Source organism: Rhyacophila brunnea, unplaced genomic scaffold, assembly GCF_057557595.1.
Source record: "Rhyacophila brunnea isolate RB1 unplaced genomic scaffold, BYU_Rbru_1.0 scaffold_17, whole genome shotgun sequence".
Classification (NCBI taxonomy): domain Eukaryota; kingdom Metazoa; phylum Arthropoda; class Insecta; order Trichoptera; family Rhyacophilidae; genus Rhyacophila; species Rhyacophila brunnea.
The window spans coordinates 31531579-31547327 of NW_028232827.1; the positions used below are offsets into that span (position 1 = coordinate 31531579).

General features: G+C 34.3%; 1 protein-coding gene across 1 annotated transcript in view; it reads left to right on the forward strand.

The window, feature by feature from the left end:
• The window catches only part of Ubr3 (Ubr3 ubiquitin ligase), a 186993-nt gene that overhangs the window by 72699 nt on the left and 98545 nt on the right, over positions 1-15749 (forward strand). Inside the window, exons 2-7 of the mRNA XM_085944479.1 lie at positions 2608-2821; positions 5838-5966; positions 6582-6717; positions 9523-9644; positions 11407-11548; positions 13428-13656. Of these exons, the coding sequence (XP_085800605.1) occupies positions 2608-2821; positions 5838-5966; positions 6582-6717; positions 9523-9644; positions 11407-11548; positions 13428-13656 (972 nt within the window). The remainder of the gene's footprint in view (positions 1-2607; positions 2822-5837; positions 5967-6581; positions 6718-9522; positions 9645-11406; positions 11549-13427; positions 13657-15749) is intronic.

Below are 15749 nucleotides of genomic sequence, written 5' to 3' on the forward strand. Positions count from 1 at the left end.
CTGATATATTCCAAATGTGTGACGAAAGCTACATCAAATCTCATTAAATTCATTAAATCTCGTGTGTTATTCATTCAATGAAAATAAATATTTAACTATAGTTCTTTTCCTTGTTTACTTTAAAAATTAAATTCACTATTTAGTAGACTTCAGAATTATAAAGGCACTCTTATAAGTAATACGTTTTACCTTGATTGTTTGATATTTACATAAATAAGAATACCTTAATTGATTTGAACGAAATATGCAATTGAAAATCATTATTTACTGCGAACAGGTTACCGCGTTGAATTCGAACTCATCGTAACTCGCAATTGAGCGCCTCGGCCTGACCTGTGGGTCTATTCTATACACAAATCGGCTATCGACGGTAGTTTATCATATTTATGTATAGAGTATTATAATTGTTAAAATAAGTCAGCTGTCTAAACTGTCAAAACCTAGGGGCGGCATGGTATATGAAAGTATGGTGAAGCCGGCAAGTATGGCGAAAAAGTATGGTGAAACAGGTTGGTAATCAATTTGCGGCAAATTTTTCCACGTTAACATTATTTTATATGGGTACGTTATAATGACAAAAGTAAATCCTCCGTGATGCCCTGCATTTTTTTTTATCGCGTCGCCATTTCTCGCGAGTTATCGGCTGTTGTCGGCATGCTTCATTCAGTTCTATGAGGAAGCCAAATCGTTGCCTATCTTTACTTTTAATACATCTATGGTCAAAACTGTCCATCTCGCTCTAAAAGTTAACACAGCCAAGAGAGGGGTTGTTAAAACATTGCCCTTTTTGACAGTTCAGCGCAGCTATTCTATTTTATACACAATACTACTATCGGCAGCTATCGGGTGTAGTTTTTCATATTTTTGTATTGAGGTATTATAATTTTTACAATAAGTGCTATATTTTAACAGCACCCACCCCTCTTGGCTGTGCTAACTTTTAGAACGAGATAGACACTTTTGACTGTTTAGACGTCTAACTTATTGTGACAATTATAATTCCCCAATACAAAAATATGATAAACTACCCTCGATAGCCGCCGATAGCGACTGATAGCAGTCTTGTTTATAAAATATATGCGCAAACGGTTAACTTACTGTAACAGTTAACCGCCTCAATACATGTATATGATAAACTACCCTTGATAGCCGCCTTGTGTAACTCGAATTATTCAAAATTGTAAAGGAGTTACAAGTTCCGTAATACTTAACATTATTTGCGGAAGTGGTCAATTAACAATAATTAAGTATTACCGAATTACGATGAATAGTAATCCTGTTTATTGTTTATGAAATCTTTTTTGTCTCCCTTTTCTAAGTTTAAATTATTTTAGTTTTGTAACGTCATGTGATTATTAAATTTCGAGTTAGTTATTCCTGATCTGTGCATTCAATTGTCCGGGCACGGATGGTAGCGACCCGGACCGCCCCCGAGACAAAAAATACATAATATGAAAAGTTTTGCAAGATTACTTTTGAAAATAACTCCACTCCGGCGCAGAGTTAGATTCAAATCTTCGATGTTTTATCTATGTAAATTCAAGACGTAATTTTGTGTGTAAAGGAATTGATTTTGCTTGTAAAAGATGCGTGAAAAAAACCGCGCGAATTTGAATAAGCATAGAGTATCCAAAAAATAGAATACCTACATCTTATTAAGTGGTATTCCTTGTCGTGTCGTGTAAACTATGTTTTTGTACTTAGTTACTTCAGTTTATATATTCATTCCTGCCAGTCATACGTCTGACGTTTTACTCTATTTAAATATCGCAAACTTTATATTGAATTTTAAATAGATGGGCGGCGGCGGTTAGTAGGGATTGCAATGCCGAATGAAAATACCAATACCGGTATTTCCTATTGAATACTGGTATTAATAACGGTATTCGTAAAATAATCTGAGAAAACAGAAGTATTTAATAAATAAATATGTAAAAATCTCTTTAAAATATTAATATTTTATAGCTCGTGTCATTGCTGGTCACCAAGGACGATAAATAGCCACGGAAGTAAACCAGTCATCGCGTGACCCGACCAAAAACTTACAGTCCTGTTAACCCGTTTATGTAATTAATACGTCATATTGTTTCCACTTTGAATACCGAATATATAGGTATTGTCTGATTTTTAAAACTGGTACTTCGGTAACGAAACATACTGGGATACCGGTATTGTAATCTCTAGTGGTTAGGGTAGCCAACTGTCACGGTAATTGAAGACTGTCTCCAGGATCCCAGTTGGTGCTTATCCTCCGGGACGCACAATATCCTAACCCTAGCAATGGCACTGCCAATCTTCGCTGGTTTATCCAGAGACTTCAGAAAATTAATAATTTTCACTACAGACACTTTATTTAGTTAACTCGATCTGTAGATTTTAAATTACTATTCATTATTACGTATCAAATTTGACATTATCGGAGGTTTAGACCGCGCTTATCTGACGATCACTAGCAGTCAGAAGTTGTCCAGGTATTTCGCGCGTCATTAAGTCATGCACCAAAACTGGCTTCAAAGTCTTGGTCTATGGCGACTGGCTTTCGCATGTCTATCGTATTAATGTGTTTTTCGGCTGTGACTATAAGAATATTTCTTTTGTTGTTTCTAGTGCGAGGTTATGACAACCACGTGAAATGTGGTCTGGTGTGGATTCCGCACGTGGTGGCTTACCGGTGCCGGACGTGCGGCATCTCTCCCTGCATGAGCATCTGCCGAGAGTGCTTCCGGAGGGGCGACCACTCCACGCACGACTTCAACATGTTCCTCAGCCAGGCGGGGGGCGCGTGCGACTGCGGGGACACCAGTGTCATGAAGGAGGATGGGTGAGATGCCTTTCGATATTATTAGAAAAGTGATTTCCAACCTTTTTGTTTGACAGAACACTGGATATTATCTGAAACCTCAAGGAACCCCTACCTGGCCGACCCATTTAACGCCCAGATAGGTCCTTGACATTAATAGCCCAACCAAAACACTCTGACTCTGCTCGAAATCACGGGACCCTACTTTTGGTGGTGTAACAACAGTATTTTTTGACTGGGAATGTCTCGGGAACAGTTATCCAAGACCTAAGTGTACTTTGACTGAATTTACATGACTTTAATTTAAGAGTGCCCATGACAGAGGAGCACACATAGGCAAACATGGATGTTGTCAATCCATTCTTCGAGATGATGGAACTTAACGTTACAATATTTTGATTGTGTCACCATACTTACAACGTTCTTTAAAAAAAAAATGTAAATAACAAAAGTTGATACAAAAATGCCGAACAACCTAAATCTTCACGTTGACAGTATGACGCTGAAAATTTTCTGAATGAAACATATTGGCCTTTGTAGCAACCAGGTGGGACAATCCGATGGGCAAAAAGCTGGTAGAACCGACTTGAGCAGCTCTTCCTCTTCCGTACACTTTTTAGGACATACCCGGAGGACGTGGTGTGCGTCCTGTATATTTCCACCACATGGATATGTTCAATGTAATGGAATGGGTCTGCCGGTATGCAGTGATGTACCAATGCAAAGTGCCATTCAGCAACTCTTTAAAAAGATTAAAAACGTTGTCTTTTATCATATTATTTTAATCTCCAAGTTTACAGTGTATTAGCACCATAGACAAAAAATTTGATGAGATGAATTATTTTAACATACTTATCTTTTGTCCAAAAAATACACCAACCAATGAACACACATTTAACAATAAATCATTGTGCTGTAACTGCAATGCTATTGTGTAAATTTTAAACGTTTAGACAGTGCGGTGATGTTCGTCACTAATAACTGAATTCTTCTATTTTCCTTTAAACTTAAAAATATGTACTTCATTCAAATCTGGTGGCGGTATCTAGTCCAAAATATAGAGAAATTTTATTACGTATACCAGTGGCGAAGACTCCATACTAGGCGATTATTTAAATATTCTACATCTCTATTTTATATTCTACAAAAATAATTTAATGTGCCAACGTATATGTAGAAATGTATTATAAATATACACAACCATCTGTCAAAGGTTAAAAGTATATTCAACAACGCCATCTCTCTTCAACTATTGTATGTACCTATCCAATAGCGGCCTTAAGCCTGGCAACGGGGTAGGTCAATTTTGAATATATTATTTTAATTTGCCTTTTCGTTGTATACTTAAAAGACGTATTGCAAATTAGCTTTTTATACATTATAGAAGAAGTACTATAAATTTTTATATGTAGGTTACTTACCCTTAAAAAAATTCCATTTTTCACATTGTCAACTCATCTTTAACCGAAATTGCACCCAACATGTTATAATTTTTTGTAAATTAGGTCAAAAAATAAACTTTGTGTGTCTATTTATACACCTAATAACTGTTGTACTTAATACTATTTAAGAACATAAGATTAAAACAATCAAACACATTTAATAAAAACTCCGTTATAATACCTAGTGTTATGGAATGGCGGGATCATTTATATATAAACACTTTTTATATTTCCACTGATCTCATTAGAAGGTAACTTTATGATTAATATAGCAGATTACATTTTAATCGGTAACTTGTACACAATGGTTTAATACAGAAAATGCAGTCAATGGGTTTTACTCAAAGGTTGGATTTAAACTGAACTACAAATTAATAACATAATAATATGAAACTTTCAGAGAACAATGGTCAGTTTGAAATAATAAGCGACAACAAATAAGAATAAAAAGGTTTGCCGCACAAATGAGACCTTGAAACCACAGAACAAAACTCTTGAAACATTTAAGGAAAAATTTATATCATTCTGTTTCATTTTACATATTGAAAATAGTATAGCTGTCTCGTTTTCGGCAATGACCAAAATTTAGTGTATGCAAGTGATAAAACAATATGAAAAAAAGGCGTGTTTTGTGCTTTCTTTCCGTCTCACATATGGGAAATGAGAGAGAAAGAAATATTATTAAGAAATATGAATCTTGGCGTTCATGAAATTGACCGAGAAACGCTTGTGAGAGTTGAGATACGTGTGTGTGTATGGTGGTTAGATACACGTACATACAAATTAGCGTGCGTCACGTTACGATCGCTCGCCAAAACGGAAAAAGGCGTAGGATAATAATATATAGGAGATAATTGACATTGTATAATGTATATAGATTGTAAGATATTTATTTTTGGGAGGTCATTGACTATTTGACCCTTGGAGCCAGCCGCTCATGTACCTATCGATTATTGTGTAATGAATGTCAATTTTTTTTGTGTGATCTCAGCCCCGTCTACCGTAATGTATGCAATATGGTAGGCTCAAAAGGCAAAGCCTAAAATCTTTGCGTATAATATTATTGTTAATGTCTGCTGCTTTATCCAAAATAATTAGAAAATAAGATAATTTAAAAATAATAATTTCTATGGTATTCAATCACATGTAATTGATTGTTTTTAAAAATAAAAATATGTTTTATCTAATGATTTTTGTTGTGTATAAATGTTTAGGAAAATACATAATTTAAACTCATCGCTCAATTTTATATTGTCAGTGAGTTATTGAAATTTCATCGATTTAGTGTGTACCTATTCATCAGTAATAATATTGTATTATCTTCTTATTTCCCGTAAGTATACCTGACAAGTGTGCTATTTTTCTCTGATCTCCATAGCCTACTTCTTTCCAAAAGTCACCCTTCGTCACTGATGTATACTCCTGATGTATATCATTTTGCAAACTTCATGCCTATTTACAAATGCTAGATCTGGCACAGAACGATTATCAGGCAATGCTGACTGGTATTTTGTTAGATGACTGTTCTATTTTACTATATAGTACTACAATCTACATAATAACATTGATTGATTTGTTTGTTAATATTTTTCCAGATTCTGCAGCAACCATGGCATCAACAACTGCGCAACAAAGAGTCCAGCACCAATTGATCTCATGTGTGTGGCGGAAGCCATGATGCCCAGGGTCATTCTTAGACTGTTGCAGCACTTTCGGGAGAACAGGTTAGTTAATTTTTCGCAACATATTTTTATATTTAACATTACCACATTCGCCCAAGAATCTTGATCATCGATGAACAATAATTATTCATCCACATAATTCATTTTTGCCTCTCAGCATGAGTAAATTATGCCCAGGGCAGGCTATGCACACAGAACAGTTTTTTAGACTTTCACACATTTAGGGTCCATCTCTATGGGCTTTCTTCAACATTTTTGGTTTAGCATAATATGGAAATCACATGACTTATATTTCGACATAATCGTCTTCTGAGAAGGACGTCATCGACATTGCCATTGCAATCCATTGGTAATGTCCTAAGCAGACGAAACCGGTCTAATTGTTATTACATTATAATAATTAACTTACATTTTATACTTTACTTAAATACTTTTTTGTTTTAATATTGTGTAATGTTTGTTTCCACCAAGAATACTATTGTTACCCTTCTTTCTGATAACTTCATACTATGAAACAACTGTAAATTTGAATTAACACAAGATCGTTTCTCGACATTATAATTACGTCTACCATATTAATGCCATTTTAATCAACAAATTAAAAATTGATTTGTTTTACCAAATTAATGAACTCGTGTTTCCTTGAATATTTTGCAGTGGGGAGACACAATCCAATACATACCGAAAGGCTCACGTACAGGAGTGCGAAGGATATGTGGCCATGCTGATGGAGTTTAACAATATGGGGGAGCTTATGAGGAAAGCCATGACCAAAGCTCTTATCAATCCTCAGGTATACTACAATCATCTTCATGTTTCTTTTTTTATCGTATCCGTGCAAACTTACTGCTGTTGAAATTTCATTAACTGATACAGAACTTATAATATTAACACTTTACCTAGGTACCGCGAAAAATATGGAAAGTAGTTATCTACGCCAAATACCAACAAATGTATCATAAAAATTATATAACTTTTGAACCAGCCGATATATTTCAATAAACTTTTTAAAATCTTTGATGAAGAATTGATGAGAAGAAGATGCTTTTTTCTTATGTCAACCTCTAACAGAAATCGACCACCATTAAAGCGATGTTTGCTATATCATCTGCTACCTGGAACAGAATCACAAAGGTTCTTAAGCCACGTAATGCGGTAGGTACCATTAATCTTTCCTTCAATCACAAGTTAGCGAATGCTGTTCTAATATCCTTTCATAATGTGACCGAGGTCTGCAGTTTACTGGTTTTGATATTACACAAAACTTCTTGGATTTCTCCATTTGTTTGAGAATGTGAACATTTTTCATCTGGTCCGTCAAAATGTCTTAGGTAGCCTCTATACAGCCACATCTCGAAAGCCTTAACTCTCCATACCATAGTGAATGATTGAGAGAACTTAGCAGCGAACCAGACGTAGTCCCAGACTCCAAGATGCCTTAACAGACACCCCTATCTACTCCTGAATGGATTTTCGACCAAAATTAAAACTGGGTTTACCTATTTAGTTTTTGACACGTTAACTCTGTTGGTCAAATAGTTATCAGAGAATGAAAGGAGGCCAAAATCAATGAGTTAAAGTTTGAATTGCTTCCTCACGCACCCTATTCGCCAGATTTAGCCCCTTCGGATTATTTTCTGTTTCCAAACTTGATAAAATGGCTCGGTGGTAAAAGATTTGCCAACAGTGAAGAGGTGGAATCTGCGGTTGATGGCTATTTTGAAGAGCTCGACGATTCTCACTAAAACAGGGTACCGAAGTTATTGACCATCGCTGGGAAAAGTGTATCGACCTAAAAGGAGACTATGTAGAGAAATAAAAATATTTTTTCCCAAATTTTTTGTGTTTTCTTTGTTAGGTCGGGTACTTCTGGGACTACCCTCGTACATAGTTTATCCTGCTTGACCTGTCTGCACTAATTATGTAAAACTTGTCGATAACTGTCAAATATTCTGATTGTACATATGTGATTCCACTCGTTATGACGATTCCTGGTATGTGTCACATCAATAAATTATTATTAAAAATTGATTATTATGTGACGCATTCGAACTTGCCGGTGGTGCGATAAACCGAGGGCTTTACCTGTGTACTGAATACTTTCTCGCTCACTCATCGGACGTCACCTACAGTGTCGTGCGGGGCGGCTCCACCGCAGCGTGCCGACGTTATCACCTAGACGGCAGAGAAGGGGTCGCCTGTTTCACTATATAAGGCGACATTCGGCCTTCAATAATCAGTCAGAATTGGGACGGACTTGGCTTTGTCAAGAGACCTCATTCAGCTAGCTCACTACAGTAGTCTTGCTTACACTCTGAAAACGGAATACACAGTTAGCCGTTACCCTATCAGAGTCAAGTGAGCTATTTGATTAAGCTAGGAACAAGGTCGGACTACGCCATAGTTCCACTCTCAATTACATCGAACTCATTGTACTCGCGTTCTGTACTATGCGGTGGTACCCTTATAATATTTTAATAATATATTGTACATATATTTCTACGATGGGCTTGACTAAGGTGGAAGGCTTAAAATTATCTCGTAAATGTTGCAAATGGAACTAGTTGTGAGAGTATGATGCCAGTATTCCATTTCTTGTAACTCATGTGCCACTATAAGGTAATCCTATAACTGATGGTCAAGCCAGTAAATGGGGTATATATATATATATATATACATCGCCACAGTATGCTGATTTTCCACCCTGAATAGCATTAGCAGAATTTCAGATTGTCTATGCAATAGTGATATTGGGACTAGGGAATCCAATCCCGAGCCAAAATTCTGATCCCGGGATTTCGGGATTACAATTTGACAATCCCGGGATCCCGGGACTGGTCCCGGAATTGGCATTTCTTCCATTGTTAATATAAAATTTTTATAATTACAAATATCATTGATAAAATCGATCAAAAATAAACCTAGTATAATTTATACAATTTAAGACATTTAATGTTAATATTGTATACGTTCAATCTTGGAAATACACAAGTTTAACGGAGTAAATAATATTGTAATTTAAATAATAATGTGAATTTAATAGGAGATTGCTGTTTCTGATAGTAAAGACTTAATGAATGGATTAGCGAGATTTAAAATATTAAAGCAAATAATCATGGCGTACTTATGGCCTTTCCGCTTCATAAATCTAATTAGTCAGACAAATATGAAACTGCCGTAAAACGTATGATATCATGGTGGAATTACTTTGTTAAAAGTGCAAAGCATTGTTTTTTCCAATCTTTCCATTTTTAATAATTCACGTGAAAAAATAAAATGAATCGGCAACCTACACATGGGTATAAATCAAACTTCATTCAAACTCAGTTTATTTATAATGTAGTTACTTTTTATTACAAGTATTTTTTATGTTATATTTTCGCTTTTATTTTATTTTCCATAAAAATTGATAAAAAATCAATCCCGAAATCCCGGGATTATGTTTATCAATCCCGGGATTCATAAGTATCGAAAATAGCTCTGGATCCGGGATTCGGGTCCCTAATTGGGACGTCAAAAATTTATTTATAATGTGACTCAGTACTACGGTATTGTGAAAATATAATAAATATTGACAGGAATAAAATTTCTTCTCCAGATGTACAGAAATATGGTGGAGCCCCCCTTTCCTGAGACGGAATACGGACAGTATGCAGCAAAATCCCGTCTCATTTATCAAAAAGCGATAGAAGACTTCCCAGCACCAGAGCCGCCTAATGAGTAAGTTTTTCATGTATTTTTTTTCATATGTTTAATATGATAACCAAGTTCGACTGTATATTATTGTAAGATATTCTGTCGTGTGGAATCCACAGTACATACATAAATCATCTCGAAGCGGTATAAAAGCGATTTCGTAAGCATGTCAAGCAAGCAACCACTGCAACTTTTATGGTACCATCTTTGGAAAGTCATCATTCTATATCTGATCAATATTTTCTTTTTAAAATTATCAATGGTTTTGTTGACTCGCCAAACCTACTCGAAAGGGTGGGTTTCCATTGTCCATCAAGATTTACTCGAAACCAAACTTTGTACCATATCAGTCGTAGCGGTTCTAATTATGCACAAAACTCTTTTATTCGGCGCTCTTGTTTAAATTATAATATGTATTTATGTTGATCCTTTTAATAATTCACCTGTTTCATTTAAAAGCGCTATCTCCAAAATTTTGTATAAATAGATATATATACTTATATATATATATATTTTTTTTATGTTACTTTTTTTTGTATATAATTTAATTATTCATTATTCTTCCTCATTTTTCTCATGTAATTTCTTTATATTTATGTTATTCTTACTCTTTATCTTCTTAGGCTTAACTATATTATAATGTATACATGGAAACTGTGCTGGTTGCAATAACTTTTCATTATTATATTTTAAATTTTTGTAATCAATATGTAACTAATATTAATACTTTCGACCGAAGGTACTTGATGGAATTTGAATTTAAATTCTAATGGATTCAAGCTCTGTACTATTCCATTTAAGTCGTTTTTTGCGACCCGGGTTTCGCCTTTCGGCATCTTCAGGCGTCGTGTACAATCACCAAAGGCAAATACACACTGACAACGAACGCCCTTAACTCTACCTTATATAGTAAATCGATACAATAAAGTAGGTAAAAACTCCATTACCTACCTATTTAGTCAGAACATTACAACAAAAATTCAATAAACAAATTATGAATAGCTGAAGTAAAAAACCTAATTAGTAAAAACTCTCTCTTATTAATAACAATACACTGGACAGCATATTATTATAATAAATCGTCAAACCTAATAATAGGTCAAAATTCTTTATAACAATAAAAAATACTACACTCAAGAGGTGTAAATCGTCAATTCTAGAGAATTCAATCAATCGTCAATGCCAGAGCTTGAATCCATTAGAATTTCAATATGTAACTGTTTGTTTTCTTAATAAATAAAATAAATAAAAGATTAAAAAAAACAACATAAATTTTTTTCTGCGTTGGAAATAGAATCTAGTTTACCATGCCGATTGCCGGATTACTTTTGGTTCTTTTAATGCGTTTAAAAATTATTAAATGTAAAAAATGTTTACACCACTGCACATTTATGTACTGAAATATGACTATATTCTAAAATATTAGAGCAATAGGTTTAAAAGAATACTATTTTATGTAATAAGAATACTTTATGCAGTCATCAAATGTTTAAAATAAATATAAAGGATAATAAGGCTTCAAAATTATATAAATAGATTATCTACAACGTTTAAGGTATGTCCAGGATCATGCTTTGAAAATAGAAAAAAGCTCCATTTTAACCCACGCTGAGCACGTCCGCCCTTAATATGTTTAATATGTAAATATGCTATGTACACCATAAAAAAAAAAAAATTAGAAGATTTCTTTGTTCCGGTTCAGTAGTTTGCCAAGTTATCACTGTTATTGTGTAGAAATATTCTTGTTTTATTCAATACCATTGTAAATTTATCTCTGCTGTTTCAGATATAAACACTTCCCTGCCCTCGGTAAGAAGATGCATCATACAACACTGCTGGAGGAATTCATTTTTTGGACTTTTAAATATGAGTTCCCTCAAAACGTTGTCTGTTTTCTTCTCAATATGCTGCCTGATCAAGATTATAAGGTCAGTATTGCCCAATGGTGAAGATTCGATAGTAAACATTTAGTGGACACCTTGACGTGTAATGAAAATTGATTTATTTGTGCGTATTTCAATAAATTAGGCACAGTGTGAGTAAAGAGTGACATCTATGTAATTTCAATGAATCTATGAGTTATTTTGATCTTAATTCACATCTTTATAATGTATGAAAACCAGTGGTGACATCTTGTTATCATAACCAAATATCCGCAATTCCTTGGTAAATTGCAATGGGTGATAATACACGGTATACTAAAATGGTGTGTCTAGTGAGAGACCAGTATAGATAATACATTCAGTGAGTGGTCCCCATATATAACAGACGTATATATAGGATCGTAAGTTCTATCCGAAAGGATGCCCCCTGTAAGCGGCGCCATCTATTGGTGTGACTATGACTATGTATTTGTACCATGTGAGCCCCAAAACGCAAAAAAGTACTAATAATTATAAAAACAAAATTGTTTTAAAAATAAATTAAAGACCATATTTCAAGTCAGATACAGTTGATTGTAATAATAATACAGTTGAGCTTGGTTATTATGAGGAAGATGGGACCGACTGAATTTGCTTGTTATGAGCATTACTCATTATATTGTTATGTAACATTTTTCACGCCACATTCTATTTAAGCATAGAACATAAAAAATCTGAAAACCATCGTAAAAATCCCCGAAACAAGCATGGCATTCATAAACTACAATAGAAGTTGTTTATTGTAATGAAGTGCTGAGCCGCCGGCGCTGGTAGCTTCTTACTGACTTCACAAAGTATGGATTTTTTACATGCAATTTCAACCATATGCGTAGATACTTTTTCAATGTGGTAACACCAAATAACCACCATCATAAACATAATCCGATCCCGGCGGCATCGGTCTAGTTAACTGCCCGGTCGGATTTTATTGCTTAGAGTCGAAAATGTTGTTTTTAAATGATCGACACATTAACAGTTTTGCTCGGTATACCCGAGAAGTAGCTCGTAATAAAAAGAATAAATGTATGGAGAAAATCATAAACTAAAATGTCAACGAATGTTTCCTCATTACATCCGAGATCTCGCTATTTCTATGATCGTAATAACCAAGTTCGGCTGTAATAATAATAATGTTGACATTATGAATAACAACATAAATTTATGAGGATATAATTATGTATAATAATAATCGTAACGCACTCCGACCATTGGTGGTAATTATTTGTCAGCACTTCCTGTCGGATTAATGACTTTATTAATTTCCCATGTGTAGTCTGAAGATTTCATTATAGATTTTCATCGCTTGCTGTTATTTTGCGAAACCAAAAACCCAACAAACAGATAAAATATTAATACAAACTCCGAAACAGTAATTTTAAAATTTAATGTCAAATAAAATGAGACTGGTCGCCATTTTCACTTTTGTAAGGATGCGCGAATATAATATAGATATTTTATATACGTAATTTACTAAAACGTAAACTTCTTTACATATTCATGTTTACGTTGGTTGATTTGCAAACATGAAAATTACAATACCATCAGTATTTCGATGCCACGACTGGACAGAATTTTCAAGGGATATCCTATTGGGGTGATTCTGATGTTTAAGATATCAAAATCGCTGTATGGAAGAAACAGTGGTACCCAAGGTGCACTACATGTCCACAGTGACCTTCTAAAACCCACTTGTTCGATGAAATGATTCAGTTTGGTGGAAATAAGTGACATCTGAGAGCTAAGGGATGCATTTATCCAGTAGTCGGATGATGATTATTATCGTCCTAGTTAGTTTAAAAAAAAAAAAAAAAATATTGTATACATTTCTATAATGCGCTCGCAGTGATTCTTAGAGCTAATGGGTAATATTTGTTTGTGATTACAGGAACACTTGACGCGGACGTTTGTGATGCACTATGCCCGGATCCCTCTGGTGCTGGAGCTGTCAGCAGACCCTGATATGCTCAGTAACCGCGTAGTGCACATGTCCGTGCAATTGTTCTCCAACGAGGCCCTCGCCCTGCGCATGGTCAACCAGCTCAATCTCCTCCACGTCATGGTCATCTCCCTCAAGGTCATGATGACTAAGATACTCGTCAGGAATACCTTGCATGGTGGGTGTTTATTCTCTTCTTCGTGATTATATATTTATGGCTTAACGGCCCACATGCTCAGCGTACGTCAAAATGGAGCATTTATGCTATTTTCAAAGCATGATCCTGGACATTCCTTAAACGTTGTAGATAATCTATTTACATAATTTTGAAGCCTTATTATCCTTTATATTTATTTTAAACATTTGATGACTGCATAAAGTATTTTTATTACCTAACCAAAATTTTTTTATTTTTTTTTAAAACGGTACATGTTCAAACACGCGCGTTATTATGATCTTACTCCCTACTTCATTTATCGTTTGTCAATTTATGGCTACGGCCGTATGTTGTAGCTTAGCCACTGGAAAATGCCAATAGAAATGGCGTATTTCAAAAAAATACTACCTTATTCTTAGGTCAATAATTATTATAAAGCAAACATTATTCGTAGAATGTTTATCACATTTGAATGGTCAAAGACATAGCTTATAATCAGTATCTTTAAAATTATCTTTAAATGTGTAAATCTTGCCCATTTTTTGAATAATAAAATGCCTAATTCTTGTCAAATTTGGGATCACAGAGATTATCAATATAATTTTTTATTGTAAATATATCACTATAATAATGTCGACATAAATTCTACTAATGGTTTTATAAATGCTTTTAAAAATTAATAAATATAAAAAATCTTAACACCACTTCACATGGACGTACTAAAATATGACTATATTCTAAAACATTAGAGCGAGAGGTTTAAAAGAATACTATTTTATGTAATAAAAATACTTTATGCAGTCATCATATGTTTAAAATAAATATAAAGGATAATATGGCTTCAAAATTATGTAAATAAATTATCTACAACGTTTAAGGAATGTCCAGGATCATGCTTTGAAAATAGCATAAAAGCTCCATGTTCACGTACGCTGAGCATGTCCCCCCTTAACTAAAAGCTTTTACATATACAGTATAACCTCGTTTTTACGTGCCCAGAATTCACGTTTTCCCGGCAATTGCGTGTAATTTTTTCAATCCCGATGTATTTCAGTACATTTAATACCCGCATTTACGTTTTTATTTCCCGCGATGTACGTCGGAAATATTCAAAATATGCGAGTTACACGCGCTTGACAATGATTGGTTCGTAACATTCGAACGGCGTAAGGTGTTTGGAGGGAAAACTCCGTGTCTTTAGAACGGCGCACGGTGATTGGTCGGCGAGCGACGCTGTGATTGGCCCGAGTTCGGCGCCTGCCATTCTGATGAAGAAGAGGTTGATATTCCAACAAAAGAAGAAGCAATGAGGTTCACCGAGGGTTTAAAAACCTACTTTACAAGCTTTGCTGATATCCAAGATGACACTTTTAAATGTTTATATAGTCTTGAAAGAGAATTACATAACAAAAATGCAACAAACATACATGATTTTTTTAATAAAAATTAAAAAAATTTCATTAAAAATTTAAATTGAATGTTGTTTTTTAATAAAACGTTATTTTTTTAGAAACATAAAATTTAAATGTTCTTTTTTTCCCCCCTTTTACATTTTCCCTCCAATTAGGTTTTTTTTTTCAGTCCCTTAAAAAACGTAAAATAGGGGTTATACTGTACTACGAATTTCACGAAGTCCGACCACCCGAATCTTCCGGTTTTATTCAGTTTTTCACAAAATTGATTAAAAGTCTATTGCTCATATTGCCTGTCAAATATCACAATGTCACAAATGGAGGAAAGAGGGGAGGCAAAACCTTACACCGATTCAAGTTGAAAATTCACAATGATCTGAAATCAATATCTAATCACAAAAACCAAAGAATTTGAATTAATAAGAGGCAGATTGTGGAATGTTTATAGTATTATTAAATTAGTACCGTAGATAAATTAATATTCTTTATATTGGCAGCACTGAATACCTACATTGTTTTTAATTATACTACAATAGGAGCCTGCTTGTTAATGTTGGTTTGGTGATTTACAATTTTATTTTAGATTAAATTGACCCTACTTATAAAAAGGTTATGCTTTACCGATGTAATGATGATGGTTCATTGTATGACAAACTTGTTAAAACGCTTGTGACACTATTGCTAGGCGTATGTCTATCAGTG